The 25,009-nt window shown below is 34.4% G+C and overlaps 2 protein-coding genes across 2 annotated transcripts; both read left to right on the top strand.

The window, feature by feature from the left end:
- Positions 1 to 5,192: 5,192 nt before the first annotated feature.
- On the top strand, positions 5,193 to 9,179 carry LOC109012659 (GDSL esterase/lipase At2g42990-like). Its single transcript, XM_018994413.2, has 3 exons — positions 5,193 to 5,724; positions 5,961 to 6,450; positions 8,961 to 9,179. Exons 1-3 carry the CDS (start codon positions 5,356 to 5,358, stop codon positions 9,152 to 9,154), a joined length of 1,053 nt encoding a protein of 350 aa, XP_018849958.1. The 5' UTR covers positions 5,193 to 5,355; the 3' UTR covers positions 9,155 to 9,179.
- A 1,669-nt stretch (positions 9,180 to 10,848) lies between these two features.
- LOC109012732 (GDSL esterase/lipase At2g04570-like) lies at positions 10,849 to 24,517 on the top strand. The gene is made up of 4 exons (XM_035691453.1): positions 10,849 to 10,989; positions 21,961 to 22,473; positions 22,948 to 23,440; positions 24,038 to 24,517. The coding sequence occupies exons 1-4, from the start codon at positions 10,849 to 10,851 to the stop codon at positions 24,229 to 24,231; spliced, it is 1,341 nt and encodes a 446-aa protein (XP_035547346.1). The 3' UTR covers positions 24,232 to 24,517.
- Positions 24,518 to 25,009: the final 492 nt, after the last annotated feature.

Here is a 25,009-nt window from a genome sequence, read left to right as displayed (position 1 = left end):
GAGAAAAGTATCAAACAAATTTGGGTTTGGATTTGGATTTCTGGGTTTCTCCATGAGTCTGATCTGGGTTTGGGTTGAAAAATGTGTGTTTGAAACATGTAATAATATAGTCGATCGGGAAGTGAATAAAAGAATCTTTTCATGTTCCTGTGCGATGTGAACATGTTCAAATATAGATGAACATTTGTTGGTATATTAATGCCGGAAAACAAGACACAAGTCCACTTCAATTCAATATATATCAGAAAACTATATATTCCAAAATTAAATGGGAAAATTCTATATATTTTTTTGGCCATAAAAAAAAAAAAAAGAAAAAAAAAACATGTCACTATCTTAGTACTGCTCATGCACTGCATTAATTTGTTATTTATCATGATCATGTGATTAGAGTTATTAACAGGCTGTATATGGTTAGAACGATGCATGCATGCGCCATGAAAATGAAGTCCACCAACTTAACATTATTATTATTATTATTATTTGCTGTGTAACAAGCTGTGTTGTAATACAATATATGCAGGTGAGTTATTATCATTGGTTAATTTTTTTTCCCTCTAGTAATTTCAGAATTACAGAATTGAGGTCTTTTATGTCCTTATTTTAAAATGCTTCCAGTCCTCATGGGGTAATTTGTAGGTCTTTGTATGTGACTGCTAATGTATATTTTGAGTAACTTTGCACAATTGAAAATGTATTAAATGATATGTGTTTGAGTAGTGATATTATCACTTGTACTATGGGCATAAATATGACAAATAAGTATGACAAGTATTGGGGTAGCACAAATAGGTTCAACTTAATGATATATGTCACTTTTGTGCTTGATCCACGATACAAAATAATGGCAATGAAGTTTTGGTTGTAAAAGTGCAAATTATATGAGTTGGCGAATAAGATAGAGGACAAGGTTAAACTCCTTTTAGGCCGCTTGATCGAGCAGTATAGCACATTTTGTGTGACTAGTGGAGGGAGTTCTAATGTGGCTCAAGGGAGGCTAAACACTACTAGTGGGGGGAGTTCTAATGAGCCAACACCGTCTCCGACTAAATTTCAGATCATGTTCACCAAATTTCTTGAGGAGCAGGGTGTTATGGCGTTTAGATTGGAGCTAGAAAGGTATTTGTCTGAGGCGTGTGTAAATGACTCGCTCGGTTTTGTTATCTTAGATTGGTGGAGAGTTAATGCCGCCAATTATTCTGTACTTGCTGAGGTAGCACGAGATGTGTTAGCCACCCTCATTTCCACTATTGGCTCGGAGTCTGCATTCAGTACTGGAGGACGAATATTGGATCTTTTTAGGAGTTCATTGTCTCCGAAAACTGTCGAAACCCTCATTTGCACCTAAAATTGGTTAAGAACCAAATCTGTCGACATCCGGGAGTTAGAAGAATACGTACAGTCGATAGACCTTGGAGGTAAGTTTGAAACTTGAAATATTTTTTTAATATCTATCTATCTCGTGCGGTTTATTATCTATCTAAATCATTTTTTAATATTTTTTTTATGATCATCTATCTTCATTTTCAATAGAGGATGTTGTGTGTCTCTCTTCCCATTGATGCTGTAAAAGATTTAGAGTAAGTACTTTCTTCTTGCATAATCAGCCAACTCTTTCATTTGTATGATCAACATATATGTGTGTGCATTAAAAGATATATATGGCCTGCTGTGCTATTTTGAAGTTTGTTTCTTTGTTCAGGTCATACAAATCTTATCTATACCTCGCTCATCCTTGTTTAAGAAGCCTTGAATAATATGAAACATGGAATTGGATATGTTTATTTTGGGTAAGTGGTCCATTATTTTGGGTATGACACATTCCCAATATTTTTCAACTTATATATATAAATCTAGATAGCCACATAATCAAGTTTAGACGTGTAACTTGTGGGCATGTGGCAAACAAAATAGTACTATGTTCATGAATGTGCATTTATACCTTCATTTGAAAGAAAATTGATGTCAATATGTAAGCAAATTATATTCATAGCAATTTATATTTTGTAATTAGTGAAAATTTTATTTTTTCAGGTTCCGTAGTTTCTTATGACTTGCTGATGCAATTAGTAAACACTTGAAGGACACAAAAGCAGCTAAATAGATGGTAGTTTCAAACCTTCAATTGAAGCATTTTGTAATTTTCATATATTATAATTTTGTGTTTTGTAATGTAATGTAATTTAATTTAATATGTAATGAATTACATTATTGCATGCATTTTACATGATAATGCATGGCCATGGAAGGTTAGAAGTAGTGGAGTTTAGAAGTACTACTACTTGATCGATCACTTTTAACAGTAGTATTATCATACTGGAATATATAATATATTACATGTACATGATCATTTAATTTCAAATTAAATATATATATTACCAACTTTTCAATAACATAGGCTTTTAGATTAAAAAAAAAAACTTTTTGAGCTTTTATTTTTTTTTTCAGAAAAAAATAGATACTGTAGGCATTTATTTAAAAAAAAGAAAAAAAAAACCTGGGTTGAAGCTAGAACCCGGATTTCCGGGTTGTTGAAACCCGGGTTCATCCAGGTTCTGGCCCGGGTCATAACCCAGGTGTACCCAGGCCGAAACCCGACCCTGGTTTGAAGCCTCGGTTTCAGGCCAGGTATACTCGGAAATCCAGTCCAGAACTCGGATGAACAGTTTTAATTTTAAAAATGTGGGACCACATATTAAAGATATAAAAAAACAATTTTTTAATGTGATCTACTTTTTACAAAAAAGTTTATGCAAGATTTGTCTATTTGAAACTTGTAACTAACATTAATTATACTTAATTAATATGCCATTTTATTAAAAGAAATAACATGGATGGATACTAGTCACGATCAACTTAATAATGATACTCTATATATATACATATATGTATGTATGTGTGTGTGTATATATATATATATATATATATATACACTAGTAGTAGGGTAACGTCCAAGGGAGGTTTGCCTAATTTAGTTAATTAAGAATATTATCATATTTAAATTATGTTAAAATTCTAATTATTTATATAGTTTTACTTTTTTAAAAATTATTTAACAAAATTTTATCATTTATTTATTGATGAAAGATTAATATTTTATAAATTAAATTTGATAACTTATTTATGATATGATATTTATATGTTAATTATCTATTTTAAATTAATTTAAATTAGTATTTAAATTTTTACCATTGAATCAAATTTAGAGACTTATGATGAAGGGTTGGATTTAAATCCTAAAAATTTTAATATTTTATAAATTAAATTTGATAATTTATTTATGATATGATATTTATATGGTAATTATCTATTTTAAAGTAATTTAAATCAACATTCAAATTTGGAAACTTATGTTGAAGGGTTGGATTTAAATCTCAAAAACCTTCATTTTCCCCTCATTTTCTCTTTCTCCCTCTCTCTCCTTCCGCTCAGCCGCGTCCTCCCTCTCTCTCACACGATCTCCTCCCTCACGCAGCCGTGCGCCACCGTGCGGTGTCACCGACCACATCACCGGCTTCCCCTCACGCCGACGACCAAACCCCATCGTCGAAATCCCTTGGCAATTCCTCTCTTCCCCGCGTGTCTTTCCTCTCTCTCTCTCTCACCCGATCTCCTCCCTTAAGCAGCCCAACGCCGTCGTGCGCTACCCTGCGGCATAACCGACCACCTCACCGACTTCTCCTCACGCCGGCGAGCAAACCCCACCGTCGAAGCCCCTTGGTAGGTCCTCCCTTAGTCGCACACGAGCAACCCAAAATGGGTTTCGACGCACGGATTTCTCCCCGTAGCGCCGCCATTAGCCACCCCTATGCCATCGCACCACCACCACCAGCCTTGTCCTTCGCCGACAACCCCTCATTTTCCTTCTTTCTTCCAGCTGAAGCCCCAGCTCCTGCCTTCTCTCTTCACGGGATCTGTTGATTTGTGATTTGTGTGGAAATTTGTTTGGTAATTTTGTGGTGCATTTCCTGTGAGAATGCAGAGAGAGACGTAATGGGAAGTGGTGATTTTGCTGTGAGATAGATAGGGACGTGAAGGGGAGGAAGAAAACGTAACATAAGTTACTGTTCATCAGGCGATAGAAGCTTTTAAGTATAAGGAGATATGTGTGTGTATATAATACAACATCAGCTAGCAAGTCCACAGAAAAGTCCCCATGCAGTAAAACTCATCAATGGACACAAATTAATAAAAGTCGCCCTTAATGCATTTTAGGTTACCTAATTTCCCGTCATTTTTCCTAACCCTTAAATGTTATAACTACTAGTACTACTATCTCAAATATTGATTTTATTTTTGCCCATCCTTGTCAATATTGTAGATTCATAAGTTTTTGTTGGAAGGCTAGTTTCAATTGAAAGAGACTCACCAAGCTGCTTGTTAGCAAATTTATAACTATCATTTAGGCTGTATTTGGATGTTGAGTTGAGTTGAGCTCTTCATAAATAGTAGTAAGTTGAGATGGTAAAGTGAATTTTATGGATTCGCTTCAAATGAGTTTAAATATGTTTGGATGTTAAAATAAATTTAAATCTATTTATGAGAAGTTGAGAAAGGTTATGGGTCTCATGTGGAAAGAAATGTTGAATTGAAAAAGATTGTAGGTCCCACATGTAAAAAGATAATTTTGAGTTGAGATGAGTTTAGTAATTTGAGAGTTCGATATTTGGATGTTAGATATAACTTAAAATTGGACTTAACTGAGTTGAATACATATAAGTTCAACAACCAAACGAGACTATGATATGAAAGGAAGGTTGTCTGTTTTATCTTTTTGGGGGAAAACAATATAAGAAATAATTTATGTGAACATCCCCGCTTAATTGTGGAGGTTATAAACATGGTTTATATCAACCTATTATATATGTAGGGGAAAAAAACCTGTAAACTGAAACGAAGGATTACATGATAAAAACAAAAAACACATAATTATCGTCGAAAACAGGAACACATATTCAGAAGGTGTTTCAAGAATTAAAAAGAGATGGAAAGGCCGGACCTAGCTAGAAAAGCGACCTTAAGAATTCTTTAAATCATGAGGAAACTTCAATATTTTTTTTTTTTTTGAATAAGCTCAATATTCAAAAAGACTTCAATTATTTATGGCCGTCCACCGCCATAAATAAGCTCTTGTTGGCCGTCCAACGCCCTCAAATTAACACGAATTAAGTAGAGGTATCGGCCTCCTGCCACTTAGCCATTAAAACTCGCACCAAACTCGACTTGTCCCCAGCAAATACTCATAAAAACCCATTTCTTCTCCCAACTCCCACTATTATATGACTTACCACTTGTCCATTTTCAAGAAATCTAGGAGATTTGGGTAAGCTATACTGATATACAGCACTAATATTAATGGCATTCACATACACACCTTGGCTCCTTGCAATTACTGAGTTTCTGATTCTAGTTTCTATAACCAAAAGTGAAGTTCCTGCAATCATAGTTTTCGGAGACTCGTCGGTGGATGCAGGCAACAACAACGTCATTGCCACCGTTCTCAAGAGCAATTTCAGGCCTTATGGTCGTGATTTTGCTGGTGGACGCCCCACCGGAAGGTTTTGCAATGGCCGCATTCCTCCCGACTTCATTTCCGAGGCTTTTGGGCTCAAATCAACTGTGCCTGCCTACTTGGATCCTGCCTACAATATAGCAGATTTTGCCACAGGTGTTTGCTTTGCTTCTGCTGGAACAGGCTATGACAATGCAACTTCTGCTGTATTAGTAAGTTCTCATTTAAACCATAATATTGTATGTGTATAATTCTGATCGGAAAATTATATAAGAACAACTATACTACAATTTATTTATAACTACGTATAAAAAATTTATTATTTTATCTACTTTGAACTGTAATATAGTTTGTGGTAAATCCTTTTCGCAAACGAAAAAAATAAGTCCTGCATGATATTTGTGACCTAATTAGATATATATATCCATTAATTTGGCTTGGTTTGCAGAATGTGATACCAATGTGGAAGGAGTTGGAGTACTACAAGGATTACCAAAACAAACTGAGAGCTCACCTTGGAAACGAGAAGGCGAACGAAGTTTTGAGGGAGGCTTTATATTTGGTAAGCTTAGGAACAAACGACTTCCTGGAGAACTACTACACATTCCCTACCCGGCGAGCTCAATTCACTGTCCAACAGTACGAAGATTTTCTCGTAAGCCTTTCTAGAAATTTCCTTGGGGAATTGTATGGCCTTGGAGCTCGGAAAATATCCCTTACTGGGGTTCCTCCAATGGGGTGTTTGCCACTGGAGAGAACCACAAATATTTTGGGTCACCATGGTTGCATCGAGAAATACAACAGTGTGGCTCTGGAATTCAATGGCAAGTTGAAGACTATGGCTAGTAGGCTGAATGAGGAGCTTCGTGGGCTCAGAATAGAGATCGGAGATGCATATAACATTTTCAATCAAATCATTAGAAGGCCTTCTTTATATGGTAAGTTTATTCCTTTATTATTAATATTAATGGTAATTCGGAGATAATCAAATAGCTAGTATCATTTTAAAAGTTCTTGGATATACATTGGCTAATTTTGAAATTTATCCTTCAAATCAACCTGCATTCTGAGAAAAGAAAAACAATAGAGTATTGCAGACCTGCATGTACTTGAAACTTTTTAGTTTAACACTTATAAACATGGTGATCAAGGTGATCAATTGATTAGATTTTGATTAATTACAAAACAAAGAGGAAGAAGATCACGATTCTCATTGGGTTAAAAGAGAATATATATATATATATTCTTGGATCCCTCAACCCCGGCCAGCTAGTCAGTAACTCATAAGTTTGACCTAGTCAGAGTACTGCGCCGAGTTAAGTACTAGGCATACAAAAGAAGTTGGTGACTGCTTTGATGAGTATTAATTAAAGGTTACCTACTGGTCGGGTTTGGTTGGGATCATCTGATCAATTTATGTTGCAGTAATATCACACACACACACATGCGCGTGCGCGCGCCCACACTCTCACAGTCTCTCACACACACACACACACACACATACACACACAGAGATAGATATATATATATATATATATATATATATATATATATATATTCCTTTAATTTGAAAATAGCTATAAACGACGTAATAACAGTGCCGAACAGAATTACAGTAACGTACTACAGTGATAAACAGTATTAGTAAACAGTAATAAACAGTACTAAATAGTAAAATAAATGATAAAATTTTCTTAAATATTTTTAAGAAAATCAAATCATATAAATAATTAGAGTTTTTAATATAATTTAAATCTCATAATATTCTTAATTAATTAAATTATTTAGATAAAATGATTTTTTATCATTATAATATTTTTGGAGTTTCTAAAATAGAAAAGACTTATTTTAATGATGAAAAATGTGAGAGTAATATAAAAATAAAAGATTATGTATTTTTTCAGTTCTTCCTGGGTCATTGAGTATTGTGGTTGAATTCTACACAATTCATATATTTTGTTAAGAAAACTATTGTTAAAATATCCAAAATCTTTTAATTTTCATATTATTGATATTACTGTAACATTTTGTTATCATTATAATGCTTGTTAAAATTTATTTCTCTACTCCTGTGCATTAAATTATTAACTAATTAATTTTCTTTAAAAAAACATATTACTTTTACACATCATATTCTTTTTTTGGACACATCATTTTCAATTGAGCAATGTTACACAACCTCTCAACCTCCACACACCACATTTTAAAAAAAATTTAATTTTTATTTAATTTTTTTTTGAGTTTATTCTTTTTAAACAAATTCAATTATTCTATTTAATATTCATATATTAAATTTTTTATAAAAGAAAAAAAAATTAAAAAAAAAATATAATGTGTAGAGGTTGTGCGAATAGTAGAAAATTGTATAATTTTTTTTTTTAATTAGACAAATGGGCAAACGTGATTTGCACGTTATATAACCTCCAGTGTGTGTATATATATATATATATATATATATATATATATATATATAATTGCTCTACTTATTATATATTTTGCCAATTAGAGTATGAAAACTTGCAGTTACAACAGTAGTACTTGTTCATGGACCGGAATACTGACTCACCATTAATATTTCTCAAAATCTCCATCGATGTTTTGCTTGTTTCTGTATTAATAATGCAAATTGAGAGCTAGCTAGCTCCTAGAATTACGTTTGAATTCAGGTCCCAATTTTAGGTCTAGATCATCGACATTAATGAGAGAAATTAGACGGATAAAGATCGAATACGATCGAGTAGTAGTCCTAACTGTCCAGCTATAACATGATTTATTACTGTTTTTGTTCCTTTTTTGCTAAACTATAACGTTTAGTGTTGTCCGTCGACTGTTAATTTGTATGATCTATATTTTGTACCGTGTCTCTACTCTCAATGATCTATTATATCGACGGCCTACATTAATTCAGGCAAAAATTAATTAATTCATGAGAACGTTGTTCGTACGAGATATATATGAAAAATCAGTGAAATAATATATATGATTTGAAACCAAAACATGACAAGATTAATAGATTAATCTGCCAGAAATTTTACAGATTCTAGTTATGAGCTGCCAGCGCTAAATGTTGTAAAACAAGTGCGCGCGCGCACACTGTCTTTAAACTACTCCATGCATGCTAGCTGCTTGAACATGATGAATATTGATCATGATCAGGAAGTCAAGAGATATATATATATATATATCGATCTGATCATAGTACTGTTAAGTAGTACTTATATATCACTACAAGAAAACTGCTTATTTGTGGCCATTTAATTCCAGCGAAATGATTATTTACAGTCAAAATGAGTCTGTTTTGGTCACAAATAATCTTTTCGCCGTAATTAAATGGCTACAAAAGCCCATTTTTCTTGTAGTGTATGCACGTTTGTAATTTCTAATGTTCTTTCGGGCATATATTGAATCCTAGCTAGCTTTGAAATTATTTACTTATTGATGCATGCAGGATTTGAGGTAGTAGAAAGGGCATGTTGTTCGACGGGCACGTTTGAGATGAGTTACCTCTGCAGCGACCACAGTCCATTTACATGCACGGATGCCGATAAGTACGTATTTTGGGACAGCTTCCACCCTACAGAGAAAACAAATCACATAATCTCAAACCATTTGATTGGTCATCTTCTGGAAAAGTTTCGTTGATTTTAATTAATTAATTTCATATATATATATATATAGCTGCGAAAAATCTTTTTATTTAATTTCGATGGCTGTATGTACGTACGTCGTACCTACGTTTATCGATGATTGATTCATCTATATATATCGTGCGTGTACGTACGTGTATAAATGGTACTTATAACCAGCTCTCGACCGATCGAGATCATGTACTGAGAGGTGTTAATTAATTAATTAGCTGCTTGTTTTAGACTGACTAGCTTGCGAGCTAGCATTATTAAGGATCGAGTAATAGAATTTGTAATAATTAATTAATGCTTGTACGTATTTTTAATAATTAATAATTCATATATAATAATATTTGTTGATATTGGTACGTACTTATAAAAGGTCAAGATCATGAGATCAGTGATCTTTGTTGTAAATCATGGATTCATGAGATGATCAGTGAATATTGGTACGTACTTATGTAATATTTGAAGTCCAAAAATAAAAAATAAAAACTATAGTACTTTATACATTGGAGATAATAAAAAAATCTCCGACGCAAATATATTAGACACGATATATATATATATATATATTTATATTTTAAAAACTCATTCTACAACTACTATCGTACTGCTATTAACTGGCTGTAATAATTAATGTATGCATAAAAAAAATAGTTAAGGTTAGTCGATCGACATAATAATTAATATTTTATATAATATATTAATGAATCTAGCTAGCTAGGGCTAAAATTTAACACCCAATTCATTTGCATGTTATTGAGATGTCTATTGCTGCTGCAAAAAGCTCCACCACCTCAGCTTCCTCAAACAAACTCACCACATCAGAATTCAGATGCCTCCCAAGAAGATCCTTTTGGAATCACCTAGATTAGGATGGTGCCTACCCTCTGGGTATGACTTATGAATTGTTTTGTAAAGTGGTTGACACTCTTGTAACAAACTCAGCCATATGGTTATTTTTCTGTAATGCACAGTAGGTGTCGAGGAATATTCCTAGAATAAGATTTTGTTGAAACCTCTATATATATATTCATTACTGTACACAAATATGTATCAATGAGAATCGCATATGTTTTCTTCTCCTTTTGAACTCTCATCATGGTACCAAATTAAAGCTAAAACTCGACTAACGTCCTTCTTATCCTTTTCCTTTTTTTTTTTCTTTACTTTGTTCTTGCTTAGTCCCCTTCAATGGCACCTGCCGATACTTCCGTTTCTGCAAAAGAAATTTCCAATACCTCTACCTTTCAGCTCCCTAGCAATTTCTCTCACATCATGTCTATTAAGCTTGGTTCCGATAATTTTTTACTTTGGCGTGCACAAATCATTCCCTACCTCCATGGTCAAGAACTCTTCCACTTCATCGATGGTTCCAGTACTCCTTCCCCTCTGCCTATCCTTCCAGTCGCATCTTCTTCTATATCTGGACCCTCTCTTCCTCAAACAAATCCTGCTTATTTAGAGTGGTGCCACACTGACCAAATGCTCCTTAGTGCTCTCCTTTCCTCCCTCACCGAGCCAATCCTTGCCCAAGCCATAGCTTCCCTCACCTCCCGTGAACTATGGGTTTCTAGACACTATGTTCAACGTACCTCACAATCTCAAGTCAAAATCTTCCAAATCCGTCATCAACTCACAAACCTAAAGAAAGGTTCTCTCTCGGTGACTGACTATTATCGCAAAGTCCGTCTTCTCTCAAACATGATGACGGCTGCTGGTGAGCCCCTCCGTGACTGTGAAGTTGTTTCTTACCTTCTCAATGGCCTAAACTCAGAATATGAATCATTTGTCATTTCGGTGACAACAAAAGCCACCCTTATTAGCTCAGCCGAACTTTTCAACCTCGTACTTACCTTTGAAAGTCATGTCTCTCTCACGACAACCATTCAACATGGTCTTCTACCTACACCATCAGCTAATATAACTACCTCTCTTCCCTACAAAAACTCAGCTCGTGGTCGCAACACTTATACTGGGGGCAAAATCAACACTTGGGGTGGCCGCTCTCGAGGAGGTCATTTCTCTCCATCTCATTCATTTTCACCCTAACAAACTAACAAGCCCGCATGTCAGGTCTGCAACAAAGTTGGCCATGTCGCACTTCAATAATATCACCGTTTCGACCAGGCTTATCAATTTGAACCACCTCGTTCTCTATTTGCTCATTACACAAGTTCACAGCCCCTCTTTGATAGACAGTGGTACCTGGACTTTGCTGCTTCAAATCACATAACTTCAGACCTCAACAATCTCAATCTATATAGTGAACCTTACCTTGGACATGAGTAGATTGAAGTTGGCAATGGCACTGCCCTCCCCATCACTCACATCGGTGACTCTCAATTTTCTTCCTCAAACTCTACTTTCTCTCTTCATAAATAATTTTCTGTTCCCCAAATCACCAAAAACTTAGCTTCAATTCAAAAATTTTGTCATGACAACTCTGTTTTCTTTGAGTTTCATGAATCTTACTTTCTTGTGAAGCACAAACGAACAGAAAATTTGCTTCTCCTGGGACCAACGCATGATGGCCTCTACTTATTTCCTCCTCCAACTTCCTTAAAATCTGCCCCAATTGCTTTCATTGGTGAACAAACTATTGTTGAATAATGGCATAATCGGCTTGGCCATCCCAACCTTCAACTTGTTTCTCGCATTTTAAGCACCAAATGTTTACCTTTCATTTCGTCTCAACATGATATTTATTATTCTACTTGTCCTCTTGCCAAGTGTAGGCAACTATCTTTTAAATCTTGTGGTACTCAGTCCTTAAGACCTTTGCATTTAATTTTTGTGGATGCATGGGTCCATCCCCTTATATATCAAGAGATGGCTTTTGTTATTATATCTCCTTTGTTGATGATTTTAACCGTTATACTTGGTTCTATCCTTTAGCCTCAAAGGGTGATGCTACTTCCATTTTTCTCATTTTTCAACAATATGTTGAATGACTTTTTAACACAAAAATAAAAAATGTTCAAAGTGATTGAAGTGGGGAATTTAGACCCCTCACATGTGTCCTTAATTCTCAAGAAATCTCTCATCGCCTCTCTTGCCCTCACACACACTAACAAAATAGTGTGGTTGAATGTAAGCATCGTCATATAGTTGAAATGGGCATTGCCCTTCTTGCAACTGCCTCTCTTCCTTATAAGTTTTGGGCCGATGCTTTCCAAACCGCGACTTTCCTTATAAATTCTCTCCCCTCTCCATCTCTCAAAAATAAATCTCCTCATCTCCTTCTTTACAAAAAAGAGCCCAATTACTCATTTCTCAAAATTTTTAGATCTGAGTGTTGGCCCAATCTTCAGCCTTATAATAACTATAAAATTCATTTCCGTTCTTTATCCTGCCTCTTTCTTGGTTATAGCCCTACACATAAAGGATACAAGTGCATTCATCTACATTCGAACTGAATATACATTTCACGTGATGTGTTGTTTAACGAAAATTCATTTTCGTATACAAAGTCACAATTACCATCAACCTCCACAAATTCCCAGTCCTCAGATGCTCTTTTACCCATTTTATCTCCTACTTCCCTCGGCTCATCTCCTACCCACACAATAAACAGCCCAGCCTCATCACCAAGCTCATCTTCCCCTCATACAACAGTTGGCCCACCCTTAATACAAAACCCATCTTCTTTGACTTTTCAACATTCTTCAACCTCAATCCCTTCGACCAGCCCCTGCTTCCCCACACCGACAGCCCCTAATCCTAACTGCCTGCCTCGACCAACACTCAGCCTCCTCTCCCTCGATCGCTCATCGTTACCCAATATAAAACAAATTCCTCTTGTCCCAAAAACTTTCTCGATGGTCACATCCCATATCCTCCACCATGCCATGTCCTAACCTCATATCTTGAAATACTTGAAGAACCAAGTTGTTTCACTATGGCTTCTCGCTTCTCTAAATGGCGAAATGCAATGAACACTGAGTTTCAAGCTCTCATCCAAAACCACACCTGGACCATTTTTCCCCCTCCCCCTTTATCTAACGTTGTTGTTGCAGGGGGGTCTTCCACATAAAGTATTGTACCGATGGCACCATTGAACGCCGAAAGGCGCAACTAGTTGCTAAGGGTTTCCATCAATAGGAGGGCGTCAACTACTCAGAGACTTTAAGCCCAATTGTTAAACCCACTACCATTCGGTTAGTCATCTCTCTTGTTGTCTCCCTTGGTTGGTCTCTTAGATAACTAGACATCCAAAATGCTTTTCTCTATGGTGACTTAACCGAAACTGTGTATATGTCCCAACCCGTTGACTTTGTTCACCCTGACCATCCCCACTGTGTATCTCTTGCAAAAGGTCATTTATGGCCTCAAGCAAGCACCCTGTGCATGGTTTGCACAACTCAATTCTAAACTTTGTGAATATGGTTTTCGTCCATCCAAGTCCAATCCTTCCTTATTTGTCTACTCTTATAAATCGGTGCTTGTTTATATTATAGTGTATGTGGAAGAAATTATTGTTACCAGCTCTCACACGTCCCAAATTGAACATCTCATTAATTTTCTTGCTTTTGTTTTTCCAATAAAAGACCTGGGAAAATTATCATACTTTCTTGGCCTAGAAATTTCCTACTTATCTGATGGCATTCACCTCTCACAACGGAAATATATCCGTGATCTTCTATCTCGCACAAACATGTTGTCTGCAAATGGTGTTACATCTCCCATGTATGCCTCCTCTCGTCTATCCCTCTCTGATTCTCCCTCTTTCTTTAACCCCACCCTTTAGAGAAGCATTGTGGGTAGCCTACAATATTTATCATTAACTCGCCCAAACCTTGTTTTTTCTGTAAATAAAATTCTTAGTTCATGTATGATCCGAAAGCATCCCATTGGCAAGATGTCAATAGTTTACTTCGGTATCTCAAGCACACATTAAATTTTGGACTTCTTTTAAAAAAATCCACCTCTCTTCAGCTACAAACATTTTCTAACGCTGATTAGGCTGGTTGCCCGGATGACTACCGTTCTACTGGTTGCTTTTGTATTTTCCTTGGTCCCAATCTAGTATCCTAGAGTTCTCGAATGCAACAAACAATTGCTCGATCAAGCACTGAGGCGAAATAGAAGACCCTTGCAAATGCCACAGCATAATTATTTTGGGTTCAGTCCATCCTCAAATAACTCTGTATTTTCCTTCCAAAACCACCAATTCTTTGGTGCGACAACCTTAGTGCTACTTATCTTTCCGTTAATCTCGTCCTCCATTCAAGAACTAAACACATGGAAATAGATTTCCATTTTGTGCATGATAGAGTTGCGGCCAAAACATTTCAAGTGGTATTTCTTCCTTCCAAAGATCAATTAGCTGATATTTTAACAAAACTAATTGTTTCATCTCGGTTTCACTTGCTGCGAACAAGCTTCATGGTTGTTGATACACCGTTAGACTTGTGAGGGCCAGGGCCGGCTCAATATGTTCCGGGGCCTAAGTCTAAAATTTTGAGTGAGACTTTTTTTCTTAAGTAAAATTAAATATTTTTATTTTTATATTATATTTTTATTTAAAAGTAATTCCTATCGTTTTGTAAAGTAAAATTATTGGTTAAGATTTTATACCAAATTTTCAATTAATAACTGACTTAATCTTTATTAGAAAACTTTTTATTTAGAGAGAATTTTATCAAACCTAGTTTTACAAATACTTTAGACTCTTAGACACATAATAAAATTCCATAAACAACTTACACATTTGAAAAAAAGTGGACCCTTGCCACTTCAAAAGATTATACAAAAACTTTTTATAAACACTGGAAAATTAAATTTTGCTATTTAAAATTTTCACATTAATTATATATTAACTAATAATGACAAAAGAGAAGTGTATTCTTAGAATGAGAATAGGTAAAATAATTATTATATGTGATACTTTTAAAAACTAATAATGATATAATATCTATTTGATCTTGTTTTTATTCTCATTCTCATTGTGTTAATTAAAGTTTTTTATTGGGTACATATATATATATATATATATATTTATTTTTTTTTAGGGGCCTTCTTCCATTAGAGGGCCTTAGGCAATTGCCTCTCGCCTAATAGAAGAGCCGGCCCTGGCGGGAGCGTATTGAGCTGTTTACTGCTGCTGCAAAAACCTTCACCACCTCAGCTTTCTCAAACAAACTCACCATATCAGATGCCTCCCAAGAAGATCATTCTAGAATTACCTAGACTAGGATGGTGCCTACCCTCTGGGTATGGCTTGTGAATTGTTTTGTAAAGTGGCCGACACTCTTGTAATTAACAAACTCTACCATATGGTTCATGTTTTTCTGTAACAAACAACAAGTACTCGGGAATATTTCTAGAAGAAGATTTTGTTGAAACCTCTGTATATATATTTATTACTGTACAAAGAAATATGTATCAATGAGAATCGCATATGTTTTCTTCTCCTTTTGAACTCTCATCACATGTTCAACAATATTCACTCGATCGACGACCAAGATATATCAATTGCATCCGCCACAGATCACATCTTGCTAGAGATTATGGGAGCTTGACTTGGTTATAAGGTCCGGCCCCATATGCTGCGCATCATGCACGCGCGCTAATGGATTGAAAACACGAATTTTACATCAACATGCTGGAGTTCCAGTAGATCGAATTAATTATATAACAAGCTGATCTGTTCGTACGTGGGGAAATTATATATATATAGATCATGATGTACCTAATTAAAGGTCATGTGTGAGGGCTTAAATTTATTAATTAATTGTGATCATATCTTTCTTATTAATTGGAACATTTCGGCAATAATTTCTTTGTAATAACCAAAAGCTTTGTATTAATATTGGTTTTACTATATACTTAATTTCTTAAATATTCTGTTTGATAATATTTGTGATTATTTGAATAAATTAGTGATCTAATATTGGTTCTTAAATATTGCATATATATATATATATATATATATATTATATGTGTGTAATATTAAAAGAAAATCATCAGTTCATGAAACCAATGGCTGATCTATCGATTTCAATAATAATTGTGACCTTGAAAGCGAACTAGATTCTTTTAAGCCTTTTGGGATTTTTTTTTTCTCTAAAAGTCTTATACGCCTTAATTAATTAAGGGTATGATTCTGATGCATAAGTTGTCTCCCACGTTAAATCAAATATCACAAATTAAGAACCGAAAAAACATGAGGCGCAAGTACTGTATGTAAAAAATAAATAAAAATCAACGGTACTTAAAAAACCCCTCGAGATTATGTACTATATATATTATATATTATTTCAAGAGCTGAGTGATTTCCTTGAAAAGCTCTTCATTAAATGTGACAAAAACTTTCAAATCCTTTACTAATATATCCACAACCTTGGAACGATCATGCCTATCAAAATTTAAACAATCTCATTCACATGCTATATGCCACAGAATCTCTAAAGACAAACAATCACTTCTCATAAAACCGACACTTAGATAATTAATAACCTAAAACTTGGAAGCTTACTTATCCAATGCCTCAAGATACTTTTGCTTCCTTATCTCTAAAAAGATTTTCATTGAGTACCGATTGTCGTCCACTTTTGTGAACCCGGAAAGGTACTTCTCAACCTCCTCTAGTTACAAGTGGATCCTGTCAAGTTTTATGTCAGCAAACATAATTCCAGTCACTAATGAAATCTAAAGAACAAAAAATAGAATATCTAATGCACTCTGAAATCATTGAAAAGCTGAGAATACACTACGCTTACTAACAAATATTTCACATTTTTTCATCTAGATTTTCTTACCACCTAAAGTGTTTCAATATTCACCATTGAATTACCATTTTAACATAAACGTGCACGCAGTAGCAAAACTGTGCTTAAAGTCTCAACTGCAAGTAGCACCAAACTACTCAGGCACATAACATGCATCTATATTCTTTACACAATGACTTAAACAGCATAGCTCTAATGACCATACTTGGTCTGCAGTGGTTTCAATTGAGAGCTGCTTTCGCTCTTTAGCCAAAGCAAGGCACTGTCCAAAATTCAATTAATTATATAGTTCCCCATTAATTGATTTCTGAGATCCATCCAATACATTCAGAATTTGATGTAACTTAGAGAATAGCTAAAAAAGTTTTTCGAAAACTTACAACCTATCCAGAGCCTTGCAAAACAGCACCTTCTACATTGACTTTCTAAATCAATGCGTCGAGAGAACCATATTGTGTGTCAATGGCTGAGCCCAGGGAAGGCTTTGGCGGCTCACTGCCTAATTCCTGTCATAACAGTTTTAGAAATGTGATCAGGGACCCACAAAACGACATCAAATGAAACTGAATAATCAATCGCTCACACAAGAAACAAAATAAAGAGAAAAACAATAATGATATCTTGGTAAATTTGAGAGAGAGAGAGAGAGAGAGAGAGAGATGAAGCCTCCACTGTTAAATTTGATGGCGCTCTGAAGCCAGACGATGGTGGAAGAATCAGCCATGGTGAGGGCGTGTTCGAGGCGAACGAGGGCTCTAGTAGGTGAATATCCTCCATGCGTGGTGGGTCTCATGACGGATTTGGGTGTCTTGGTAGCTCTCGTTGTAGATCTGGACAGATTTGGGCACGACTGGGCTTCAGTGTTGGAGGCGAAATAGTTGTGAATGGAGGCAGCAAGTGGCATAGCTGTGAGCTACTGAGAGTAAAAAGGAGACAAATCGAGGGAATTATTACTCTTATACCAAGCAGCAAGCGGTGGGGAAAGAAATTCAAAATCTGATAAGAACGGTGAAAGCGATGGACAACAAAAAAGGCAAAAAAAACTAGAATCATAGGAATTGGAGAAAGACGAAACCAAAAACAGGAAAAAAAAAAAAAAAAAAAAAGCTCTCAATAAGAAGACAAGAGACACCCCGAACCAAGAAACATAGACCGCAACCAATGAAGATGAAAATCACTCTAATACCAAGCGGCAAGTGGTGAAGGTGGTGGGACAAAAACAAAAAAACAAAATTCAGAAGCTGATATGAGCAGTGAAACGGTGGAAAACAAAAAAGAAATAATAATTAAGAATCACAAGAAAGAAGGAGATTAGAAGGAAATAAGGAGATTTCAAAAATTTGAAGGATCAAAGGCTTGAGAAGAAGAGAAGAAAAAGCTCTTGGCAAGAAGACAAGAAAACTGAACAACAGCCAACAGATATGAGGGACAAAGTAGGAAAATGAATTGAAAATAGAGGATAAAATCGAAAAAAAGAGATGGACGAACACCTGCATGCTTATTGGCACTTATTATATATAGTATATATATATATATATGTATATGTATGTTTGTGTTTGTGTGAGTATATAAGCTCCCCGTGCCCTTGATGTCATCCATGTGAAACCCATAAAAAAAATCTCATATGGGATCCATATGATGATGTAGGTACGTATCAGCCACGTGCATGTAAACGCTACAATATTAAAATTTCAGAGAATGTCAATTCACGGAATTAGTTAATTTATAGATATTATCATGATCAATACAGCTAATTCATTGTTGATGCTTGCAGTAGTACACCAGATCAGAAAAGGTGGCATTACAGTCTCGCAAAGGAAAATTATGAGTCTACTTAATTATTAATTGAATTGAATGATATTGAGGCTTCCACGTGAAAGTTAATTTATTAATTTTAAAAAAAAAAAGAAAAATCAAAGCTTCCACGTATAAGAGGCCGTAGCTAATTAAATTTGTAAAAACATTAATTGTGGCCGGGGAAGTACATCATCGCATGCAACGTACGGTACAAAATACAGATCTATCTGTCTTAGGAAATAAACACTTGGTAGTATTTATTAGTCTCAAAACCCAGTACCTCCATTCTGCTGGGAGCTTTCAATGCCTTCATAGAATTAATTAACTTGTCACTTTCATGGTCGGTTGCAACAAAAAGATATTATATAAGAACCGCTTTATAAAATAAATTTAACTTTTAACTATTCCATTCATATAAATATTTATATTGGAATAGTTATTTTTTCATTATATAATAATAAAATAATATAAAATAAATTTGATTTTAATTATTCACATCAAATCTCTACATTAGATTATATATTTATTTATTATATAATAATAAATAATTAATAATTTCAAAAATATTTAATTTTCTTGATTATTAATTTATTTTATTTTATCATATTTTACTATTCTACCTATTATATATTAATTAATAATTATATTCTTATTAAATTAATATATCACTAACTCAAATTAATATATCAATTTCAAAAATATTTTAATTTTTTTAATTATGAAATTATTTTATTTTATCATATTTTACAATTCATAATATTATGTATTAATTAGTAATTATATTCTAATTAAATTATGGATTAAAAATAGAAATTAGAAAGATATTAATGGAGACCTCGGGAGAGAGAAACAAATTATATAAAATAGATTTGATGAATAAACAGTGTCTTTCAAATTTGAAAATAATTTTAGAAGTTACTGTAGCTATATTCCAAATATTTGAAATATAATTATTCCAATGTGATACATTTTATAGTTCAATAGCTAAATTCTCATTGAATTTAGTTTTTAGCTTATCCACTAAGATTGCTATTAGAAGGTTTTTTTTTGGTTGAGGACGTATGGATGGACAGCTTATAAAATTTTCTCATAATTAATCTAGCTAGGATGGTCAGCTAGTTTCCATAATATTGTAAAAATATAATTACATCATGAATAATATTGAACCAAAGGAATTAAAACCGCCTAGTACTACTAGTACTTGTTCTTATGATGATCTTAAGTTGATCGATTGTGAATTTGGGATCGACAGATATAATTAAATATATATATATATATATGGCATATATATATATATATATATATATATATATATTATAATGAAACACAATATATATAATGTTTCTCACATATATATATATATATATATAATTAATTAATTTGGAACTGTTTTGCATAATCTACATGAGTACTAGATCAGTTGAATATATAACTCTGAAAGAATTTTTGGTTATCCATTTTTTAGTGTCTGCACGGTATTTATATTTGGAGAAAAGAAATGATTTGTACAAATTTTAAATAGACAAGTCTCATATAAGTCCTTATAAAAAAATAGATCCTACTTTAAAAAAATATAAAAAAAATATTCTTTATTAGTAGGACCCATTATTTTACAAAAGACTTATATGAGACTTGTCTATTTAAAACTTATATCTAGCATTACTCTTTAAAAAAAAGCAGGCTAACTGGATTATTGACCTAGCTAGAAAATTCATAAATACCAGTTAAAACGCTTCCGTGCCAACCTCAAGCCTATAATTAACATGAAAAATGTTATCCATATTTATAATTTTATTATATATTCATATATGCCGATCTATTAATTATTAAAATGTTATTAAAATTTAGATTAAAAAATTATGATAAAATAAGAGTGTCACTCTCGATACATTTAATATTGTGCATAAAATCATACCACTACCCATATTAATTAGTTGGAAAATGCTATTTGACACACTCAATGTTACTGCTCAAAATTATCGTTCAAATATTTTAATTTTTTTAATTTACTTTTCTCATTTAGTGATTAAGGAGGTGACTATTAGGCCTTGTTGTTTTGATATAGGAAGGCCTCTAACTCATTTTATCTCATCTAATTATTACAAATTTTTTAAATCTTCACACAAAATATATTAAATAATTTAACTTTTTTAACTCCCAAAATAATAATAATATTAAAAAATAATATTCTAATAATATTTTATTCAACTTTCAATTTTCATCTCAACTCATTTCATTTCAACTCACTGTCCAAACCTCACCTTAGTAAAATTGTAGATTTTTTTAATTTTTTCAGTTAAAGATATTAAAAATATACTTTAAAAAATTAAAAAAAAAAATAACTACAAATTTGTACTAGCGTAAATGTTGGCCGGCCGTCCCGCTAGGCACTAACACCACCCTATTAAGTATATATCTTGATCGGAAAAGTCTAAACGTAGGCGTGAGAGGGGAAGGCCCCGTGGACAGTATCCTACGTGGAGTACAACACACCGTTTGGATTAAATGAAAATGGTGCATTTTACTCCAAGATAACTGAAGAAATACCTCTTCGATTGTAAAAACGGTGCGTTTTGTTTTTTCATATTCTCCATCCACGAAACCGTTTTCTCCCCCTGCCCTCTCTCTGGTTCGACGCCCTTAAGTGAGTCTTGTGTTGGTCCATAGAGTGAATAATTATTTGGTCAACTCTTGAGAGTCAGATTTATATAGAATTTGATAAAGAATAAGTAAAGCTTGGATCCGCACTAATCCATTACTGATCCTGTATATATTTACTTGATTCACAACTTCATAGGAAGAAATCAACGCATATAGATTCCCCCACATTCTTTTCATCATAGATTTCACCCTTTCGTTTGACAAATTTTTCAACTCACACAATCACAAACCCAAGTATGGATGAACAGGAAAAAAAAAAAAAAGAAGCTTTGATCATTAATCTTATCTCGTTCGACATGGGTAGCAGCTGACGGAAGTTCACGAAAGGGCGGGAGAGATTTTGGAGGAGATTTGCTGAAAAAACAAAGCCAATAGAGACCTCTTTGATTTTTTGGCTTTTTGGGTATTAATTTTTTTTTTTATAATATAAATGTTGACGTGACATTTCACCACGGTGTGCACATTCATGCATTAATTTCGCATGTATGTAGTAGCTCCCATCTTGATCACTTGATTACAGAAACAAACAAAAAAAACAAAAAAAATAAAAATCTTGATCACTTGATGATCAACTACTATGCTGCTGCAATCAAAGCTGTCAACTACCTATCTACCCTGATGGAGTTAGAATCAAACTCGCATTAATAATTTTCGAAATCATCCTTTATTTATTCACCAGTACTCATGTCCTCTATCCGAAGTCCGAACCCAATGTTCAAACTTGCTGTTTCGGACAAGTGAGACACAAGGGAAGTGCCGGGAAATAATGGAATACATGTACAGTACTACCATATTGCTCCTCCTGCTCACCATATTCCTTGTACTGTTTGACGAAATTAGTGCCAAAGTTCCGGCAATCATCGTGTTTGGGGACTCATCTGTTGATGCTGGAAACAACAACCAGATTCCAACTATTGCCAGGAGCAATTTCGAGCCTTATGGTCGTGATTTTAAGGGTGGGAAGGCAACTGGAAGGTTCTCCAATGGCCGAATCACTACTGATTTTATCGCTGAGGCATTTGGTCTCAAGCCAATAATACCAGCCTACTTGGATCCTTCATATAACATAGCAGACTTCGCTACTGGTGTCACATTTGCTTCTGCCGGGACTGGCTATGACAACGCAACTTCCAGTGTACTGGTAAGTCGATCCCAAACCAAAACAAAGTTGATCTGTTTATTTGCTAATCATTTCATTATATGTAATGCAGATCAAGTCAAGTCCATTCTCTTGCATGCATGTGGTCAAGTTAGGTTTTTATTTTTTTTTTTGGAGGGGGGGCTAAAACCAGATAGATGTAGTTTATTTGCCGTACGTGCATGTGCGTGATTATAGTAGCACTCTATTCTCCAGAAAAGCTAGATCGATGGGGCTCAGTGATGGTGTTGTGCTCTCTACGGCTAGCCCTGAAAGTTGTCTCATCGATCTGTTTCTTTTTAAGACAACACATGAATGATCTGCAATATTAATATTCTCTCTTTTTGTCTTTTTATCTGTTTCTTTTTATGCTAGCTTTTGTTTCTTCTGTAGATGTGATCTATGCATAATTAGAGAATAGAATATTGTCTTCCAATAATGCTTAATTGCTTCTTTCTGTATTTTGTCTGCATGCAGTCTGTAATACCACTTTGGAAGGAATTAGAGTACTATAAGGACTATCAGAAGAAGCTGAGAAGCTATCTTGGTGAATCCGAAGCCGACAAAAGAATAAGCGAGGCTTTGCACGTCATGAGCTTAGGAACGAATGATTTCCTGGAGAACTACTACTCCTTCCCAGGCGGCAGGCAATCCCAGTTCAGCGTCACACGCTACGAGGACTACCTGATTGGAATAGCCACAAATTTCATCAAAGCACTCTACGGTCTGGGAGCTCGGAAGATATCCTTAGGAGGGCTACCTCCAATGGGCTGCTTGCCATTGGAGAGAGCCACAAATATCATGGGTGGAAATGGCTGTAACGACAGGTACAACAATGTTTCAATGGAGTTCAATGAAAAGTTAAAGAAATTGACAGTTGAGCTGAACAAGGAGCTTTCTGGGATCAAGTTGGTGTTTTCGAATCCATACTACGTATTGTTGCATATCATAAAGAAACCTTCTTCCTACGGTAATAAGCTTCTGATCATTATAATTAGTTGCAAAGTGCATCATTTTTCCAGTTTTTTTTTTTTTTTTCCTCTTCAATTTCCCTAGCTGGCTCCCAACCACCTCCTGTACGTACTGTTGCGTAGATCTCGCATTAACATTTAAGTATAGTCTGACACTATTTATTAGTCGGGGCGGTAGATATAAATGAATTCCTTTGAATTCTAGCTTCTCTCTGCTGGATCAGCATTTAGTGCGTACGTGCTTGGGTATCTGTCCTGCAGGCAGCTCATGTACGTACGGGTACGTATAAGTAATAAGATTCTCTCTCTCTCTCTCTCTCGCCTAATTCTTTTGCAGGTCAAAAGTGACACACGGTGCTCCGATCACACGCATAAATCTTCACTCATTCTTTAGCCCTTTCTTCTTTTATATTTATGGAAGTGACCACTTATATATGATCACCATCAAAACATATTAAAGAAATATATTCGTAAATATAGCTAATTTCCTATATAGCTTGTTGTCTGTTGAACTGAAATAATCTTGCGGCCTTCTTCTTAATTAAATAATATTAACTATATATGATTCGTTCAAATGAATTATGTATTGATCACAGGATTCGAGGTCACTTCAGTGGCCTGCTGTGCAACGGGGATGTTCGAGATGGGGTACTCGTGCAACCGAGATGATTTATTCACCTGCACAGATGCAAACAAGTACGTATTCTGGGACGCCTTCCATCCAACACAGAAAACCAATAGCATCGTCTCCAATTATGTGGTGAAGAAGGTCCTGGCTGAGTTCCTTTGATTTCCTGCTTTTCAGCGCTTGTCATGCTAGCTATATATGCATGCACGCATAGTACTACTACTACATAGCATTGCTCATGATCTTCAATTAAGGCTATAAATATTGATCATAGTACTATTAGATCGATATATATCGTGTTATATACATATAGATGCATGATTATAAGGAGCTTGTAACATATATATATATATATATATGGTAATTAATCTTTCTTTCGTGTTGAGACCGACTATTAATGAGTAATTATAACATTTTAATATATAATTAATCATTAATTATCTGGCCATGAACCTGTATAAGTATATGCATGGGCTTGGATTTCGATCGGAGAAGGAGACATTACATTATGATTATTAGCTAAAAGTCCCTCCTTCAAGTTGTTGTCGAACATCATGAAGGTCTCATGCAAACGGAAAAAAAGATAGATACAAAAAGTGAATATGGCCTGCAACATTTTATAATAGCTTGTATAAATATCTCTCGTAATATTAAATGAGAAATAAATGATTTCGGCCGCTCACCTTATGTATATATATCTCTCGAAATTTTATTTGCAATGTTGAGTGAAGGATTGCGTGTACAGTCTTATTAATGAATGAGGATAAAAAAAATATATATATTATTATAATTTTAATTTTTTTTAAATATAATTATATAAACTTGTATGAGTACTCTCCATTTAAGTACCGTATATTAACTAACTTTTTTATAAAAAGCCTCAAATTTTAAAGAGATCTTTTTCCTTCTTGCGTACATCTTAGAACTCCCAGTCAAACAA

This window comes from Juglans regia, chromosome 1 (genome assembly GCF_001411555.2).
Source record: "Juglans regia cultivar Chandler chromosome 1, Walnut 2.0, whole genome shotgun sequence".
Taxonomy (NCBI): domain Eukaryota; kingdom Viridiplantae; phylum Streptophyta; class Magnoliopsida; order Fagales; family Juglandaceae; genus Juglans; species Juglans regia.
The sequence above is the reverse complement of the archived record's forward strand: the minus strand, read 5'-3'. Positions and strand labels throughout refer to the sequence as shown.

Coding starts and splice junctions, on each gene's coding strand:
- LOC109012659 (XM_018994413.2), top strand. CDS start 5,356: ATGGCATTCACATACACACCTTGGCTCCTTGCAATTACTGAGTTTCTG. Junction 5,725..5,960: donor ATGCAACTTCTGCTGTATTA/GTAAGTTCTCAT, acceptor CTTGGTTTGCAG/AATGTGATACCAATGTGGAA. Junction 6,451..8,960: donor TAGAAGGCCTTCTTTATATG/GTAAGTTTATTC, acceptor TGATGCATGCAG/GATTTGAGGTAGTAGAAAGG.
- LOC109012732 (XM_035691453.1), top strand. CDS start 10,849: ATGACGGCTGCTGGTGAGCCCCTCCGTGACTGTGAAGTTGTTTCTTAC. Junction 10,990..21,960: donor CAGCCGAACTTTTCAACCTC/GTACTTACCTTT, acceptor TGATGGAGTTAG/AATCAAACTCGCATTAATAA. Junction 22,474..22,947: donor ACGCAACTTCCAGTGTACTG/GTAAGTCGATCC, acceptor GTCTGCATGCAG/TCTGTAATACCACTTTGGAA.